The 19,855-nt window shown below is 45.1% G+C and overlaps 1 protein-coding gene across 12 annotated transcripts in view; it reads left to right on the top strand.

Moving 5' to 3' along the window:
* Positions 1 to 1,535: 1,535 nt before the first annotated feature.
* METTL21A (methyltransferase 21A, HSPA lysine) overlaps positions 1,536 to 19,855 on the top strand; it is a 58,473-nt gene continuing 40,153 nt past the window's right edge. For 2 of the 12 annotated variants that reach the window (XR_008426208.2, XM_053919008.2), the window contains exons 1-4: positions 2,444 to 2,643; positions 3,594 to 3,772; positions 5,401 to 5,512; positions 11,954 to 12,270. Coding sequence is in view for 11 of the 12 variants with exons in the window: in XM_053919008.2 (XP_053774983.1) it covers positions 3,626 to 3,772; positions 5,401 to 5,512; positions 11,954 to 12,270 (576 nt within the window). In the remaining variant the exon portion in view is untranslated. Of the gene's footprint in view, positions 2,644 to 3,593; positions 3,773 to 5,400; positions 5,513 to 6,532; positions 6,663 to 8,100; positions 9,829 to 11,953; positions 13,651 to 14,402; positions 18,986 to 19,855 lie in introns of those variants that run through there. The other 10 variants (XM_053919007.2, XM_053919009.2, XM_053919014.2 and 7 more) reach the window with 10 other exon arrangements.

Below are 19,855 nucleotides of genomic sequence, written 5' to 3'. Positions count from 1 at the left end.
ATGGTCTCACTTATTCGTGGAATCTAAAAAAAACAAACAACAAATAAACTCATAGAAACCGAACAGATTTGTGGTTGCCAGAGGCAGAGGGTGGTGGGTGGGGGACATGGGTGTAGATGGTCAAAGGTACAAACTTCCAGTTGTAAGTTCTGGGGATGTGATGTGTACAACGGTGATTCTAGTTAACGATACTTTATTGGGTATTTGAAATTTGCTGAGTGTAGATTTTAAAAGTTCTCACACAAGGAAAAAATTGTAACCATGTGAGGTGGTGGATGTTAATTAAATTTATTATGGTAATCATTTTGCAATATATACATATATCAAATCATTATGTTGTACACCTTAAACTAATTCAATGTTATATGTCAATTATATCTCAGTAACACTGGGAAAAAATGCTCCACAGCATATGTCATTAAGGAATTGTAAATTAAAACAACAGTGGCCAAAATCTAAACCCCTGAACACCCAATGCTGGCGAGGCTGAGGAGCAACAGCAGCTCTCGTTCGTTGCTGCTGGGAATGCAATGCGGTGAGACCACTTTGGGAGACAGTCTAGCAGATTCTCACAGAACTCAACACACTCTCACCACATGATCCACAGTCATGCTCCTTGATACCTACCCGAAGGAGGCGAAAACTTATGTGCACACGAAAGCCTGTGCGTGGATGTTTACAGCAGCTTTATTCATGATTGCCCAAACTAGGAAGCAACCAACATGTTCTTGAGTAGGTAAGTAGATAAACTGTCCTACATCCACACAATGGAATGTTATTCAGCACTGAAAGAAACGAGCTACCAAACAATGAAAAGACTTAGAGGAAAGTTAAATGCATACTAAGTTAAAGAAACCAATCTGAAAAGGCCACGTATTGTGTGATTCCAACTATATGACATTCTGGAAAAGACCAAACTCTGGAAAGAGTAACAAGGGCAGTGACTGCCATGACTAGTGGAGGAGGGAGGAAGAGAGGGTTTTTAGGGCAGTGAAACTACTGTGCATGATAACATAATGGTGGATACGCACCACCATACACTTGTCCAAACTCACAAACTGCACAACACCCAGAGTGAGCTGATCTTGGGTGGTAATGATGAGTCAGCGCGGGTTCATCAGTTGTAACAAATGTGTGACTCTGGTGGGGATGTTGATAATGGGGGAGGCCGCACATGGGTGGGAGCAGGGACTGTAAGGTAAATCTCAGTACCTTCCCTCCCTTTTTGCTGTGAACGTAAAGTAGCTTTCAAAAAGATACCAGCATATAAAAAATAAAAATAAACTGCGCAAAGAAAAAAAATTGACCTTCCCTTAGACCGTCAAAGTTCGCTTGTCACCTTTGGGGCCCCAGGTCCAGCCTTCCGTGGGAGGGTTAAGGAAATCAGAATGAGGCCTGGCACGCCCCCTGCGGGATGGGAGAAGGGCTGCTTCGGGCCCGGCCTGAGCCTCCAGCAGGTGGCGGCACGCGGAAATCACCATGGAAGCTTGCAAAATACCAACGCTGCGCCCCGGCGCACACCAGCTGGGACTTGCCGGTAGCTGAGTCCCAGGACCTGAAAAGCATTCGCGTTCATTCATTCAGACGTGCAGCGGGGACTGAGAATCTCCGTGAGAGAGCGGCGGCGCAGTGGGGTGAGGGGACTGGGGGTCAGGGTCTAAGCAAAAAAGAAAAGAGAAAGCTGCTCCCCGCGTGATCACACTTTTGGGTGCTCACTGCAGCCGCGCGCTTTCCAAGGGCCTGCGGCCTGGGTGCCACGCTGTGAGCAGCTTTCACGTCAAGGATTGGCGTCCCCAGGATAGATGCTCTAGCCACCTGCCTGAAAGGAGGGGGACTAGGGCCTGGGGTCTGCAGCAATTGTGGAGGCATGGTCGGGGATCCCCCTCACCCCCCAAACACATTTTACAATCCAGGAGCCGGACCAAGTGCTGGCAACGCGTTTGCGCTCTAGTTAAACACTTTGTCACTTTCCCACTGTACTGTCACCAAGCGGGCGACTACACCGCTTCTAACTTCACTTTGGTGACTCGTGGACGAATGGGTGGGTGACCGTGTATTTTTTGGAACAAACTTTCTCCTACACCCGCTAACGGGCCACGTATAAAACTAAAAACAAGCAAGCACAAAAATATAAAAAAACAAAGCTCGCGCGAGGACGAGCACAAAGATAGAAAAGTGCAACCAGTATAACAGCGTAGCCAGGGCCAGGTTGGTGGCTTCCTTCTCACGGGTCGCCAGAGTGCCCCAAGCCTTCTCCGCATCGGCCCGCTATTCCGCACCTCGCCCTGCAGCCAACGCTGCCCTCGGCCTCGGAAGAACTGACCTGGGAGCCCGCAAACCTTGTGAACCCACTGGGGTAAGGGCCAAGCACCCCGCACCCCACGCAACGGCTCCCCTCCCGGCCCCTCGTGGCACACGCGTCGGCCTCGCGCCCCCCAGCGCTCGCCGGGTACCTGCCGGGAAGGCTGGGAAGGGAGGAAACCGGAAACGCCGATCGCGGGGCCTCCCTCCTCTGCCGCCTGCCCGTAGAGCCCCCGCCGGGCCCAGTTCCCGGTCCTCCTACCCTGCAAGGCCGGTCGACTCCGCGTGCGGCCTCGGGCGGGGGAAACGCCGCGCGCACCACGCCGGCCTGCCCCGCGAGCCGTAAGTAGCGGACGGGCCGCGCCTCGGCGCCGGTGGGCCGCGGGGCCCGCTTCTGGGGCGGCCTGGGCGCCCCCTCGGCCCTTCTCCAGGCAGCTCTCAGAATTCCCGGAGTGGGTGGGCGTCCCGGTCGGCGGGGGGGTCGCAAAGCCTCCTGTGGACCTCTCCCCCGTCTCCCGTGTCCTCCTCCGCCGGTTCCCGGAGCTCTGGGGCCCTCGGGAAGGAAGTGCGCACCTGTTGATGCTTTAGAGGGGCGGGTGGTAGCAGGTTTGGGGGACTCCAGGGAGGCCTCCTAGCCGCGGGCCCCCAAGTGCGTTCAGGACCCGGGGCCACGTTCTCCCCGCGAGCGACTCGGAAGCCCCCAGCGGCTTTCACTTCCAGTCTCTAAGAGATGGAACTGCGTCCACGGTTCACGCTCAGCAGGGGTCAGAGAGTAGGGTCGTGAAGCCGTTAACTGTCTTCGTGCAGGTGCGGGTCCACGGTGGTCACCAGTGAACGCACTGCTTAGGAGAGAGCGGAGGCAAGACCAAAACAAAAACAAAAGCCCCAACCAAAATTACCCTGCCGATTGCGGCGAGGTCCAGCTGCAGCCGGCGCAGGCCTAGGCAGTTTAGAAAGCGCTACTTTCTCCCTAGTCCTGGGCTGGCACAGCCGCGAGTCTCGCTCACCCTCAAGGCCGCCCTGAGCCCTAACAGCGAAGTACGTAGGCCATCTTGTAGCAATTGTACCGTTCCGGGTGCTTTTGCCTAAAGACATCCTTTGGCATGAATTCAGAGCCAAACCTCACGTCCCAGAGGACTGGGAGGAGGAACGTTGCACAAGGAATTAGGCAAAAGCTTCCCCCACCTCTGACTATTCTTTTGAAGCCCTAACCCTTTAAAAAAGCATGTGGGGCCGCCTGAGAGATAATGCATTTTCTGGCCAGAACACGCAGGATTCTTTTTGCCCAACAGGTTTAAGGGAGCAGAGAGCTGGCACAGTCGAAATGGCCCTCGTGCCCTATGAGGAGACCGCGGGAATGGGGTTGCAGAAATTCCACAAGCCTCTGGCCACCTTCTCCTTTGCAAACCACACGGTCCAGATCCGGCAGGACTGGAGGCAACTGGGAGTCGCAGCGGTGGTTTGGGACGCGGTAAGCAAATCCTGGGAGGCCTCTGAAAACATCTGCAACTGATTGTAAGACTGGTCTTTATTTTTAAAAATAAAACAGCTTTATTGAGATATAATTCATATACTGTACACTTCACCTAAAGTGTACAATTAAGTGATTTTTTTTAGTAAATTCAGAGTGGTGCAATCATACTAAATTTTAAAATATTTTCATCACCCTACCCCCATCCAAAAAAACTTCTACACATCAGAATCACTTCCCTGCCCCTCTTCCCAGAAACAGGTTGCATTTAGGGTGAGTGAAGGAAAGTTGAGGGAAACTAAAATACTGCACAAAGAATATTGTAAAATGACAAAGCCCATAGGGAAGGATGATCTTGTGTTTCTTTAAGTTCCCCATAGTTGTCATGGGTGCAAAATGATACTGCAGTTGCTCTTTCACTTCCTCTCGCAGCGCTGCTGTCCGCTGCTTGGGACAGTGGCGGGCTCTGAGCATCTGGCGCCACACCTGGGCTTCAGTGGGAGCTCCCCTAGGGTCGGATAGATGCTTGGTGTAGACAGTTTCACAGTCTTCGCATTGTATTAGGGAAGTGAGAGAAAAAGTTTAGGAATAAAAAATGTATTCTAACCCAGGGATAATTCAAGGAGTCTAGTCTAAGTCCATGAAAAGGATTCCTAGACCAAATAATAAAGGTACGTAATAGTGAAGAATGGATGAATCTCCTAAACACCCACCAAGAAGAGGAAGTGCTAATTATACTACCATATTTTTCGGGCTATAAGACGCACTCCCCCCAAATTTGGGGGAGATGGGTAGTGCATCTTATAGTCCGAATGTAGCTTATCTGGCTCACTGGGGGCCGGGGGCAGCAGTGGAGCGGGTTTTTTGTTTTTTTTTTCTATTTTCCTCCTCTAAAACCTAGGTGCGCCTCATGGTCCGGTGTGTGTGCCTTATAGTCTGAAAAATATGGTAATAGAATGTGGCCTTGAGAACAAACTGTATTTTAAAATCATGTTAAAATGATTTAGTACACAAATGCTAACTCACACAGCAAGTATCCAGAACTTTGGCTAAAACGTACCTTTTGTTGCCCCATAGTACGTGGCGAGGGCTCCCGTGGGGTGAGGGGTGTCCGGGATGCCAGAGGGAGGGACGCAGCTCCAGGAGCCTTGGCTGCTGCTGTGCTTTTGCCCTTCGGGGGACATTGTGGCCTTGCTGATTTGAGTTTGGGTTAGAAACTAGACGTTCCCTTAAGCAAAACCACAGAGACTGTTCCCGCCAGCTCTGCCGGAGGAGTTCTGTAAGCCTCAAGTGTAAAGCGGTGACACATTAAGACGGTAATCTTCCCAGGTTCAACAACACCCTGTCTTGTGTGGGCAGTGTGGTTGACCACTAGTGTCCGTGCCTGGTAGAGCCTTCAGTGGGGCCTGCGGCACCTGTTCTGTGGGAGGCTGTGTCTGTGCTTGCTCTTGGGAGCCCACCTCCCAGCAGCCCCTGAGCTCCTGTGTGTTGTCCAGCTGGGACTCCAACCATGCAGTGGGAGGGGGGAGTGTGATGTCTTCTCGCCAGTGCAGAGCCCACTCGAAACCCTTCGGCTCTGACCTGGAGCAGTGCTGACCTTCCTCATAACCCCCTGTGTTTTGACTCAGGCTGTTGTTCTTTCCACGTACCTGGAGACGGGAGCTGTGGAGCTCAGGGGCCGCTCTGCTGTGGAGCTGGGTGCTGGCACGGGGCTGGTGGGCATAGTGGCCGCCCTGCTGGGTGAGTGTGACTCGTTAGCTCACTGCTCTGTGAGTGCAGCTCGTGGGGAGGTGCGTTTGCTGCTTTCTCGTGTAAAGCCCATTGTTCACTCTCTCGTTCAATTGTTTTTCCCCTGTACTTATGATGCGTTACAGGCCAACTGCTGGTGCTCCTAACTCCAGTAAGGCTAACTTCTTCTCTCTTTATCTTGTCACTTTTACTTCTCATGGGTGTTTGCTTTCCCCCCTTCACTTTTATGATGCTGATAGTACAATCTGAAGGTGACTTTAAGCTCAGAGAGAAGTATCTTATTCATGTACGTAGGTTTTTGTTTGTTCGTCTTCACGGTTGAGGTGCTTTCCCATACACAATCGCCTCTAACCCTGTGAGGTGGTAGAGCAGATGGTCTTTCTCCTTCATTGCTAAGGAAACTGGCTTTTGCCTTTTAGGAAGGGTCAGCCCTGCCTCAGTTTGTACTGGCATCTTATATTAAAAAATGGTTTTAACAGTATACAGGTCTGAATGGATTAATATCAAGGTTTGTCATTTTCTTATTTGTTTGGTATACAGACCTTAATGTAGGTCTGGAGTATTTTTAAGTCTCATTGTCATTTGATTGCTCATTACTGACTCCTTTCTATCCCTTAATGTAGGTCTGGAGTATTTTTAAGTCTCATTGTCATTTGATTGCTCATTACTAACTCCTTTCTACAGTCATACAGTTTGAGTTAGGCAATGTTAGGACAGACCAGCTTCTAAGACTCCGTATGGAATATTCCTACTTCAGTGCTGTCCCTTGGGGCCCTTGTTAAAAGGCAGTTTCTGATTGCCAAGGTCTGCATACGGTAGGGTCTGAGAGTCTGCATTTCTAATGAGGCCCCTGGTGAGGGTAACGGGACTCCCAACTTATTTCTGCCCTTCCCCTAACTTCTCTTTCAGCACTCCTCTCTGTTGAAATTCTGTTTTCCAAAACTTAATGGGGAGCGTGGCCGGGGTGGTGGTTAAAAGTACGAATGAACCGATTTAAGTTTCTGTCTGTAGACGCAGCACTTTGCCACCGATAAGGCTCTTGCTGCTACGCTGCCTTTTGTATGCTGCTGGGATTCGCCTTAATAACGTACTTATATGTACGTTATTTTCCATTTTCATTTTCAAATGGAACTGGGGTTCTCGGAGATTAAGCCTCTCTGAGATCCTGATCATCGAAGCCCGGAGACTCAAACCAGGCCCGTCAGACACAGCAGCCCAAGGTCTCCTCTTTCCGCGATGCTGACTTCCCTCTGCTGCCAAGTGAGGAGTTAACTGGGACAGGAAATGAGGCTTCCTCCCGGGAACAAGGGCTTCCTGCAAAACGTAACCGGCTGGCATAGTGAAATCCTAGTGTGGTAATGTAATGCATAGGTTTAGAATGATACCTGGCTATGACACCTCTTAACTTCCATTAACTGTGTGTCCTTGGGCAAGTTGCTGAACTTCTAAACTGCAATTTTCTGATATAATTGGGAAGTAATCTCATTCATTCCACGCTGAGGGTCAAATGAGATGGGCGTAGAAATCTGTTAGCTCACCGGTTGGCACAAAGTAAATGCTCAACTAGTATTGATGGCCTCTCTGAGTATTTCTGTTTCTGGTCTAGAAATGTGGATCTGTGCGGTTGGGAAAAGTCAGGATAAGGCTCTTCAAAGACTATCATAGAGCCAGGGACTAGTGAGTTGTTGCTGCCAAAAGACTTGGGTGGCTACAGGAGCAGTTAGAATGGCAGACAGCCTTCTCACCGTTGGGAGGTGTGTGCTCCCCCGCCCAGCTTCCCTGTCACCTCTGGGAGTTCTTTCCTGCCCCAGAGCAAAATTAATTGCTGCCTTAGTTCTTTTCCCCTCAGTGCTTGGTGTACTCCCCACCTCTGTCCCAGCAGGGTCCCATCTCCTCGTGGGCAGTTGTTACATGTATCTGTTTCTCCTGGCTCCTGAGGAGCGGGCTCTGCACACCTGTTCCTGTTTTCTACTTCACACGTTGTATTGCGATATGTTTATGTCTCTTTCCCTCATGAGGCTGCGTTCCTGGAAGACAAGGTTTACCTTGCTCCTCTCTGTGTCTCTAGCATGCGATAAGTGCCTGAATAGTTGTATAAATTATTATTTACAAAATGAAAAACCAAAAATGAGGACAAATGTCTACACATTCTTTTTCCATTACCAAGAGACCGAGAGCAGGCTGTTGTCTTACTGGGTGGGTTTCCCTTAGTCTTTTATGAACGAAATATTGCCTCACTCCCCTCCCCCTCCAGCACAGATCGCAGGCAGTAATTTCATCTTCATCTTTACCACCGTTTTCACATACCATCAACATCCTGTCCTTCCTCGCTTCATCGTCCTCACTGGGCTAAAAACAAGGTTCAGTGCAGCTCTCCACCTGTTCCAGGCACAGACCTGGGCAGCCGGACGTGCTGGGAGGAGGTGCACGGCTGCTGGCCTCATTTTAAATTCATAATCCGGAGCCTCGGGGGTTAATGCTGCCGAGCAGTCACACCACTGCCTCTCCTCCCCTGCAAGCCCACAGTCCTTCCTCCATCCTCACTCTTCGCTGATGATGTTGACTCTTCTTTCACGCAGAAGATTGAAGCAATCAGGAGAGCGGCTGCAGCCTCTGGGCACTGCCTCTGCCCCAGCGGTGGCTGGCCCCAGATTCTCTGCCTTTGCTCCAGAGGTTCTCTCTGTCGCCACGTCTCCCACTCTCCACCTGCTCACCCCCGTCACCATGCATGCAAGCTTGCTGGCATTTTTCCCACCTAAAAACAAAAAATTAAAAACTTCGTAAGTGGCTGATTCTAGGTCTGTGGCAGGGCATGAGTAAGAGAGCCCTGGAATATCTTGTTACACCAGATGGTAAGAAAGCTATCAAGAATGACTTGGGGTTGAGTCAAAACTCCACTGGCAAGAGATAGGACAGTGAGAACATCGGTCATGGTAACGGCAATGGATTTACATACACCAGAACTGTGTAACCCATGAGTTCATGACACAACCACCACAGCAGAACCTAAACAGTTGTCTTGGACGACGCTGAGAAACCAACTCTTTATTTTGAAACCTGGTTTATAAAAGAGAAGGGAGGAGCAACAGTTATCTTTCCTTTCATATTAAGACAGTTCCTGTATACAACAAATAGATAAATAGCCATTGAAAGAAGCATTTTTAAAAAGATTTTATTTATTTATTTTTAGAGATGGGGAAGGGCAGGAGAAAGAGAGGGAGAGAAATATCAATGTGTGGTTTCCTCTCACGCACCCCCTCCTGGGGAACTGGACCACAGCCCAGGCACGTGCCCTGACCTCAAATCGAACCAGTGACCCTTTGGTGTGCAGACCGGCACCCAATCCACTGAGCCTCACTAGGTAGTGGAAAGAAGCTTTTCTTTATCAAAGTTTCTTAACAAATAATGCAAAAGGAATCTAATGAATTAAGGATCTGGGCTGCTCACATCACAAAAATAGGGCCTACCAGGTACCTCTTGAGGAAAAACACACCAACCACCTCTAAAATAGTCTTGTTCAACAAATTCAACTCAAATCAAAACAATTTATAGGAGATACAAAGGACACAAGAACTTACTAAACGATACAAATGGTACAATCAGCAAAATCCTGACTATGGGAAACTGTGGGACAAATGATCTGTTTCTTCCCCACATTACACAGGAAAAAAGATAGAAAAGAAAGTGATAGATTAAAAGAAACTTAAGATGTCCCCTGTACTCCCTCCCCCCAAACCAACAAAGAAAACCCCAGAACAAAGCCACATGGATGGACATTTGGGTGATCAAATTCATTGAGCCGTGAGGGAGTGGTTCCCAGGAGAAGCAGGAGAGGGCTTGCCCGTGGGTGCTGCATTTGGAAGATGGCTTGTGGCGGGTGTTTGGGGTGGTAACAGCAAGGTGCGAGCCGCCAGCCTCCACCCAGGTCATGTGTTGGCCTCCTCACTTGTCCCCTTGCTTCCTGCCCACTGCTGGGAGTTCTGTTAACTCCAAAGTGAGATTCACACTTGTACTCAGCACTCTCCAGTGGCTTCCCACCTCTATCAGAAAAAGCCGAAGCCTTTTCTTTTTTTTTTTTCTTTCAATTTTACTTTGTATTGCTTTCAGGTATACAGCTTAGTGGTTAGACAGTTAATAACTTTATAGTGTTGACCTCGCTATTTCCAGTACCCCAACTGACACCCTGTGTAGTTACTGCAACATTATCGACTGTATTCCCTATGCTGTACTTTGCATCCCTGTGACTGTACTGCCAGTCTGTGCTTCTTAATCCCTTCACCTCTTTCACCCAACGCCTTTTCAAATCAAGACCAGTGGCCCTGATGTGATCTGACCCTGGGTGATCTGACTCCCTCCTGTTACTTTTGTGACCTGGACTCCTTCTGGTTTGTTCCTCATTTGCTCATTTCAGCCCCTCCAGCCCCCTCCCTTCCTTCCCCTCTAGGCCTTTGTTTGCTCCTGCCAGGAACATCCACGCCCCATGCACCCCGGTATTTCCTCTCCCTTCAGGTGTTCACCTCCCTCATCTTTCAGAAGCCTTCCCCTTCTGCCCAGTCTGAAATTTCACACCTGCCTCCCTTGCTTTGTGGCATCTCATGTCTGTCTTTCCTGATTTACTTTTTTCCTAAGGGCACATCTGTAATGTACTGGGTGTTCTTTTTAAAAACCTCCCTTGTTTACCTCCTCACTGCAAGGCAGGCTCTGTGAGGGGGGTGGGTTTGGTCTGGCAGCAGCCACTCAAGTGTTTGTAGGACTGAGGGATGTCACAGAGGAATGGTCAGCTGCCATCAAGATCCTGTGAAGACTCCTGGGACACCTAGCAGGTCGGGAGGAGCCTCAGAAATCCCCGAGACAGGCAGCGGAGGAGGTCTGCGCCTCCGCACTGGTGAAGTCAACACCGAGAAGATATGCAGAGCGCTCGATGGCTCAGTATTGAGCACAGTGCTCTGTAGACTGTTGAGAAATCCAGAGATAAAGTTCTGAGTCAAACCAGGAAAAGGCCGTCTGTGATGTGTATCAGGAGAGATGAAAGTACTGCTCACCCGGCAACTCACTGTCTAGCAATGGATGGACGAAGTGGGAGGCCTGTGCTTGTAAAATCTAACAACTCGAACACTTCCAGTCTGCCACTCAGGACTGTAAATGTCGGATTGAATCGCGTGCTGTCTTGACCAGATGTTACAAGTCAAGATAAGAAACGTCAAGTAGGAGCTGAAAGCGTCTGAAATGCTTTCTGTAGCTGCTCTGCAAGCCTGTGGGGGATTGCCCGTGAGCATCACACACTGGAGCGAGGGGCAAGTGAGAAATCATTTCATGAAGGGATGGAACAACGGTTTAAATTTCAGAATGTACAGGGCAAAAATGAGATAATGTTATTCATATTGTATCATTATTATAATAGAGATGAAGTGTTTCTGAGCTGACCTTATGTGGTGGCTTCATTTTAAGGGCACGGCCTCTTTCAGTTACATTGGCTCAGAAAACTGGATCCTTGGTTCACAGTGAAAACCCACAAGAATGCAGTTAATAAAGTACTGCCTCGTTCATTTTATACACTGCATGCAGAAACGTAGCACGTGGAGGGCGTGATTTCACACGTTAACTATGGTACTGCAACGCAACCTAGGAACTTCTTTTTTTCCAAATTGCAAAAAGTGAAGGTTTATTTACAAAGTGAGAGAGGGAGGAGAAGTGAGCCAGCTGGGCTTCATGGGCTCGGGAGACAAGTTACAGGAGCAAAAGAAGGGCCTTGGAGTTTAGGAGAGAGAAGGGTAAGGGTGTAATGGACCTGCCCAACAGGGAAGGAGAGGGGATGGGAAACGTGTGGGCGTGTTCCAAAGAGGGAGAGCCTGCCGCAATCTAGTAATTTGTAAGTTTACTGTTTTTCAATAATTATATATACATGTATAAAATACGTATAGAGCAGCTGCTTTATAATAGCATGAGGAGGAGTGGACTAGGATTTCTTCATAGCCAATTCCTCTCTTCCTGGATTCTTTTTCAAGCTTTCATCACAGAAAGCAGCCCTTCTCTGTTTTTGGTATCTTGTCGTCTTCATAATTATTTGCTCCCAGATTTTTCATTCTTGGATTCCATTCCACGCTGAAGCCAGCTGGGCTTGAAGACTGCAACCTGACGACTGAGATACAGTGGTGGACACCTTTGGAGGGAGGGCCAGGCCTGCCTGCTGAAGGGAGAAGCCTCAGGCAATCGTCACTTGGGGACCCTGCATTTTATAAGGTTCACTTTTACTAGCAGGCAGTGCAGAAAGAGCTACTGGTCATTGTTCTAATCTATTGCAACAATCCATGAAGGGTGTGATCTGCATATCAGGTGGAGTCTTTAGACACACTTATCTGCCATTGAACTTGACCCCACTTCCTGTTAGTTATACTGATGTGCCCATTACTTTCTCTCTGTCCCACATTCCAGGTGCTCACGTGACTATCACGGATCGAAAAGTAGCATTAGAATTTCTTAAATCAAATGTTCAAGCCAACTTACCTCCTCATGTCCAACCCAGAGCTGTTGTTAAGGAGCTGACTTGGGGACAGAATTTGGGGAGTTTTTCACCTGGAGAATTTGACCTGATACTTGGAGCTGATATCATATATTTAGAAGAAACATTCAGAGACCTTCTTCGGACTTTGGAACATCTCTGTAGCCACCACTCCGTGATTCTTTTAGCTTGCCGAATTCGTTACGAACGGGATAACAACTTCTTAGTGATGCTGGAGACGCAATTTACAGTGAGTAACGTTCACTATGATCCTGAAAAAGATGTCCACATTTACAAAGCACAGAAGAGAAACCAGAGGGAGGGCTTATAGTTGGCTATAATTTATAGGAATCTCATCATTAAATGCGTTAATTAAGGTCTTAGCCGGGGAATCTAACCATATTGAATGAAATGGCTTACTGTACACAAAACCTACCCAAAGGTTCTCAAGGGACAAAGCAAACGCACGGTTTTAAAAACAAAGCAGCAACAGGCTTTGTCCCGCTGCTGTGACTTTTCTGTCACATGTTACCCACTCAGAAACTCCATCAGCAGTAAAGGGAAGCACGCAGCTTTGGTTTGCGCTGTGTCTGCAATCTCGCACTGCCCCCTCTCCGTGAGCAGCTGTCATGGATGAAGTGGGGAAGGGCTGGTAGTAAGGTGTCTTCAAAGCAGTGCGAGAGGCTGAATCACGCAAATCATTTAAAATACATTCTGAGATGTGTTCAGCCAGTTTCCCTCACTTTCTGAATATAAAACCAGGAGGTTTAACATCCACTCCCTGAACCGTTAATGCTCTTGAAATCTTTTGTCTGCCCATTTAGGTCTTCAGTACTTCTGGTTGTTTGAGATAGGGATGTGAGTTCTCTAAGGTCTCATATCATGCATTTTAGCCTAATTTCAGTTTTAGGTATGTAAACAAAGGGATAAATAAAAATAAAGTTTTAGTTATTTTTGAAAGCGTATAAAATCTTGGGTCCTCCATGTGCTGTGAATAGGTTATCACCTTCAAATCAAAAGCCATAGTTTTTCCCTTCACCTTTCCCCTTTCTCAAATGATTTTGTATTTCTTTCTTAGGCTTTCCCTGCCTCCTTGTAGTGCACAGGATGACAATGAAATAAGTATCATCCCTCCACAAGAGGTTAGCTCCCCAAGTACAAGTTCCTTCCGTTTTGCACTTGTAGTTGCTTATTCATTGTTTGGATTCCCCAGAAGACAAAGCTTCTTGAGGACCAGGAATGCCCCCACCTCTTTCATTGTTGCCTCCCCAGTAGCTAGTATATCAAACCAAATATTTATTGAGTGACAAAGATACCTTCCACTTAGAGGATATTGATCTTTGGGTTAAATGATTGCTACATTGTTTCATGATTACCACTGATGGAGTTTATGAAGTCACACAGATCAACATAGCCCCCCTTTTTATGATGTACAAGCTTAAACAAATTTAGACTACAAGAATATTGTAACCTCAGTATGGTATTTGATATTAGAGTTGGATTTCCTTTGTAAAACATCAGAAATAAGACCTCCTCTTTCCTCTTAACGTTTGAATGAGTATCTTGGATATGAAAATACCTGCTACATTATTTTCTACAATTATTTTAATAAAGGGGAATTAAAAGTTCAGAGCATTCTGGGAGGCACCAGTTTAACACAGTTCTGATAAGTGCACACATACAAATACCTAGAGCTCACCCAAGCCACATGATGCCAGTGCTGTGCATGAGCACAGAAGGTCTTTTAAAACAATACACGCCCTGCAATACCATCAGCACTAATGAAAGCCCAATCACATTTAGGTACCAGAAATTATTGTATTCATTGGAGTTCAGCTCCTTTAGTTTGAAATCCCTACCTTTGGAGATAGGTACTAAAATGACTTGGGGTGGGATGGGATGGGATGGCGCTGGAGAGTTTCAAGGTGCCTGGATGCGCTACCAAGTGCAGAATGATTGGGTTGTCTTACATTTCCATAAAACATTAACTAAGAATTCTGTTGCCAGAACAAATGGAAGGTTGTTTTTTTTTTTTTTTTCCCTTATCCCACTAAAATAAAATACAGGCAAGAAAAATTTAGTAGGAATAGTTTGGTTGTCTAAGTGAAAATCCAGTGATGTTTTTGGCTTTGGCTTTACAAGGTTATCACAGGTCAGCTTCCCTGGGGAAAAAGACTCAGAGATGGAGGTTAGGGTGCAAAAATTTTAAATGGGACTGCTTTGGAGATCCATGTCTCTGCAGGAGTAAAAGTAGTAGAACTTGGAAAGAGGGGCATATTGTTCTAAGACACAGGCAGGAAATCCCCAGTGAATTCAGACCTGGGGTGGCCCTGCAGCTGGGCCATATTAAGGCAAGGGGTGGGGCTTTATATCCTTGTGTAGATTAAGTCTTTGGATCCAAGGGGCTTAACCTTGAGCTGAAGACACACCCGATACCGATACTGGAAGAGGGACTGAGCCATCAGCCACCACTCCTGGAAGCTGGGGAAGTGCTTCAGAAGGCTTGTGTGTGGGAAGGCTGGGGGCAGAATGTATCTTGAGAATATGCCACAGTATCCACCATAAGTATCAATCAAGAAAGTTGTGACCTTTTCCACTTATTTTAAAAGGGATTAATGTATCCCATAAATGTGCATCTTAAGTGTGCTTGTTGTATTCTCAAGTTAAGGACAGAAACCTGGTCCAAACTGATTGTACTAAGCCTTGATTCTCTCATTGCTGTTTCTCTGAACTGTTACAGAGTTGAGTTTTCCAGCGGGTATCAGTAACTTTTTCCCCAACTGAAAGTAAATGCGGCTGCCATGGCGCTACGTTCCAGTGTGTGGGCGACATCAGGTTCTGAGAACTAGTGCTCTAAAGCGTGCTGCTGCTGTTTCCTAAGATGATTACCTCCTAAGGGCCTCTTACTTTAGTTCATGAAAGAACCATCTGAAGCCCTGGTAGCATCTTCATGTAGCTTCTAGCAGAACATTTATTCTGTTGTACAAAAGGATCAGAATTCTAATAGATCAAAATACTTTATCTAAATTAACTGAACACTCGATTTAAAACTCAGGGCAGAATAACAACATTGTCTGGAATGTTTTATCTTACCAAATACAGTTTATGCTCCTAGAAAACAGGAACTATACCTCATATTTTATATTTCAAGTGTTAACACGGTGCCCTCTTCATAAAGGGAGTTCAAGAAACATTTACTCATGAAAAATACAGATTCCTTTACAGACAAGTTATCTTACTAAATTGTTTATTAAATTGCCTAATTTCTGTGCTTTAATTTTCCTTGACCAAGGTAAGGGATAAGTACATTATCAGGGTTATCAAATTATCAGGCTTTCAGTTTATGGTGTTTGAAAGGTAGAAGTATTTCCTGTCAATTTTTAAATGAGTAAATTTGGCAGTATATTTATTTATTTATCCTCACCTGAGGACATTTTTTTTCATTGCTTTTAGAGGAAAGGAGACAGAGACAGGGAGACAGAGACAGAGAGACAGAGACATCAATGTGAGAGAGAAACATTGGTTGGTTTACTTCTTACATGCTTCCCCATCGGGGATCAAACCTGCAACCTGGCTATGTCCCCTGACTGGGAATTGAACCTGTGACCTTTCTGGTATATGGGACGACACTCCTAACCAACTGAGCCACACTGGCCAGGGCTTGAAGTACTTTAAAAATTACTTTTGATTTTGGAGAGAGAGGGAGAGAAAGAAAGAAACATCAATTAGCTGCCTTCTCTCTACCTGCCCCAACAGGGGACCAAACCCACAACCTAGGTATGTGCCCTGGCCGGGGATGGAACTTGCAGCCTTTCTGGTGTATGGATGGCACTCTAACCAACCAAGCCACCTGGCCAGGGCAAAAATCATTTTAATGTTCCAGTATTGGTAAGAGGTCCTAAATATAGTCTGACATAACACTGTGAAACAGACATGTGATCTATTTCAATGTCAGAGAAATTGTCTTCATTCTGCTCCCCGGAACCTCTACCTAGACAGAAGAAGCAATTCATGAAGTTCTTTAACAAGAAGGAGGCGAGACATGGCCCTGGGTAGAGAGAGCCCTGCTCTGGGAAATTGGAGGCTTGGGGCCTCTGAGCACTGACGGGAACTGCACGAAATCAGGGTGGTCCTCAGTTCTTTTTTTTAATGTCACTTTAAAAAGTAAGGATTTGTTAGCTCCAAAGTTTATTTGCACTATTAAATTTTGTTATGCTTTTCTTCTCCACTACCTGGGAAGGGTTAAAATGTAACACTAGAACAGACAGCATATTGAGAAATTGTTTCCTTGGTGAAAAGAACTGTTTCTGCAGGAGATTAAAGGGAAAACAGTATAACAGAGATGGGAACAGGAAGGTCCACCTGCATCATAACCTCGTGAAGCCCGGCTCTGCCACTTCTGATTTTTTCCTCCTCAAAAAAAAACCCCACAAAAAACCCTCCACCAAAAAAAACAAGCTGAAGTTTGACATAAAGGAATACTAACATATTTTTATTAATTTAGCAGATTAATATTTAAGAAATGACTTCCAAATATGAAGAAAACCATACTTAATTTCTACTTCTCAGTATCTAGATTTACTAGCTGGTATGTATCTCTACTAACATGTATATCTGTAACAGTCAAAAGTTTTAAGCAACCTAAATGTCCACAAAAGAGGTTACTGGCTATATTTATTTGGCGGGATACTACATACCTGTTAATAGACAGGTATATGTACATATATATACTGAAATGGAACTATCGCCAAGACACATTCAGTGAAAAAAGCACCATTTATGTAAAAAAAGGGGGGAGGGGAGGAGGATCTCCATTACATTTGCAGGGTGGGGCAAAAGGAGGTTTAGTTGTGAATATGTCAGTTTGCTCTTATACTGTTACGTATTATTGTATTATTTCCCATACAAACAACTATAAACCTGCTTTTGCCCCACCGTGCATATAGATTTGCACTGGAAGGATACACAAGAAACTTTTTACTGTTTGTCCGTTTCTCATTTAGTTTTTTCCTAATGTACATATCACTTTAAAAACTGAGTTCAAATAAAATTATCACAAAAGTGGAAAGAAAACTTGGAGAATGGGAGGAAATATTTGCAAACCATTTTTATCTGGGAAGGGTGTAATATCCAGAATATATACAGAACTCAAGAAACTGGACCAAAAAAAAAGTCGTTAAAAATCAGCAAAGGACTTGAGCAGTCATTTCTCCAAATGATACATGACCAACAAAAACATGAAAAGACACTAAAGTCGGCAGCAAGAAATTGCAAATCAAAACCACAATGATACTTCACACATGAGCACAGTTACAATTTTTTTTAAAAAGCAAAATAACAAGTGATTGTCAACATGCGGAGAAATTGAAACCTCATACTTCACTGGTGGGAATGTAAAATGGTACAGCCACTGAAGTTTGGCAGTTCCTCAAAAAGTTAAACAGAGTTACTGTAGGACCCAGCAATTCTACTAGTGGGTATACAAGTGTATGTAGACCCAACAGAATGGGACTCAAACAAATTATTTGTCCATGAATGTTCCTAGCAGCCCTATTCACAATAGGCAAAAGGTGGAAATCCAAATTTCCATCAACAGATGAATACACTTATGATACATATAGAATATTCAGCCACAAACAGGAATCAAGTGCTGATAAATGTGGAAGCATCTCAAATACTCGCTAAGTGAAAGAAGCCAGACACAAAAAGTTACATATAGTAGGTTTCCATTTATATGAATTATCCAGAATAGGCAAATCCTATACAAACAGAAAGATTGCTGGTTGCCAGAGGCTGGAGGACGGGAGAAATGAAGAAGGGGCACAGGGTTTTTAGAGTGAAATGTTTTGGAACTGGAAACAGGTGGTGGTAGTGTATCGTGAACGCACTAAATGCCAATGAGTTGTTCACTTAGAATGGCGGGTTTTGTCACATGAACTGCACCTCAATTAAAAAATGAAAATAGCACTCAAACTCCTGAAAATTTACCTTTCCTCTCCACTCGTTGGGCCATTAGAGTTCCAAGTCCCAGTCCAGTCAATGTGCTTAAAACGCACGACGAGATGAAGGCTAACACTGATCAGGGCTTTGCTGGATTTCGGCTTAAGCTGTAGCAAACAGTGGCATCACCTATCGGGGAAAAAAGCCAAAGGAAGAACAGACGTAGAGGAGAAATTAAGTTTTTTTTGGACCTGTGCTTTACAGTCAGAGTGCAGATGACAAGTGAGTCTGAAGCTCGGGACTGAAACTGTAAATGAATGACAGCAAAGACACGCATGAAGAGAAGATAGGCGCCCTGTGCTTTTATTGGACATCCACCCGAAGCTCCTAAATGCGGCTGACAAGCAGGGTAACCCCGGTTCATGCCTGCTGCCCCTGTTAACATCACCCTTTCATTCTCAAAAATGCCTGTTTCTACAATAAATTATGTGGACACTCTTGTAGAAGAAAAAACAATGAAAATCATGTAATTCCTTTAATACAATCGCTGGTGTAACAGAGGTACAGTAGAATAAATTCAACTGTTACTTTCAGAAAATGAATCAGTATGAGTCTTTTATTCTTATGCTTCAAGCAAAGAGCAGATTAACCACATTCCCTCCTTTTATATGATCACAAAACTTCGGAATTGTAAGGGGACCTGAGAAGTTATCTATTCTTAGTGTTCTTCCAATGCAAACATGCGTTTTATGACATTGGAGATAGCTGGTCATATTTTCAACAGTGAGAACATCTCCAAATCTCCAAGTAGGCACTGTTCAGTCTACGTAGCATAGAAATCTTGTGCTAAAAATTAGGAAGACAATAACATTAACTGAAGATATGTTCTTGCTGCTTGAATAGTTTTCTGCTGGTGTGCGACACAAGCCTGTGATATATTCTAACATAACTTTGCTCATTTAATAAAATAAATGTTAAGTCCAAGAAAATACAGCTGAACACTACTAGAGAAAAACAAATACAGATCCCACCCCCAAAAAAGAGACAACAGTTTTTAAAAGCATGTTTATGTGACTGCACGTAAATGTGTGTAAAAGGGCATTATGACAGTTTTACCACAAAGATTACAGTAAGAAAAAGCACTTTATGACAATATTTCACAAATTCACAAGGATCACTTTAATATACAAAGCAATGCTACTATTCTGAACACAAAGCAGCTAATATGTACATAGTGTTAATAAAATGCTTTAGAACTTAGTACATTTTTTTTCTTTACACAGGTGAAGCACAAAAAGATTTAGGTAAAATTAAAACAGGGGTGCTTTTAGAATGTAGGAAATTTTACTAGAAATGTAATGTATATCCCTTATAGTTCTTTAGTATTGAACTCCAATAGCAACATCAGAGTTAAAAATCAATACCCTGTTTTGTGCTAATTTTGGGGGGAGGTATTCGTTACCCCAATCCTCAAGGGAAAACAAAAAAAAAGCAAACACCTCTTTCTCTAGAAACTTCCCTGATTATTGTTTCTAAAAAGTTTCAAGTGATACTTCTAGGTTAGAAATAATTCCTTTTCGAGGTGGGGACGACAACTGACGTGTGGACAGATCAGTCAGACAACTTGACATGGAAAACTGCTAACTAGCACTCCTTACCACCCCTAATAAATCCAATCACGGAAAAATGTTGACAAGTTATTTTCCACTTTTAATATAAATAATTTTATTACATACACAAATTGGAGTGGTGTCTGGATAAAAATACATCTATAAAGCATTTACCAATTCGATTTTAATAACATAAAAAAATAAAACCTCCCAAACACAATGCTAGATCATTTCACTTGGCCAACTAACGTAAGATCGTATCTGCAAGGACTTCCTTCCTTCCCT

The sequence above is a fragment of the Desmodus rotundus genome, chromosome 2 (assembly GCF_022682495.2).
Source record: "Desmodus rotundus isolate HL8 chromosome 2, HLdesRot8A.1, whole genome shotgun sequence".
NCBI classification, from domain to species: domain Eukaryota; kingdom Metazoa; phylum Chordata; class Mammalia; order Chiroptera; family Phyllostomidae; genus Desmodus; species Desmodus rotundus.
This window is presented reverse-complemented; position numbering and strand designations above follow the sequence as displayed.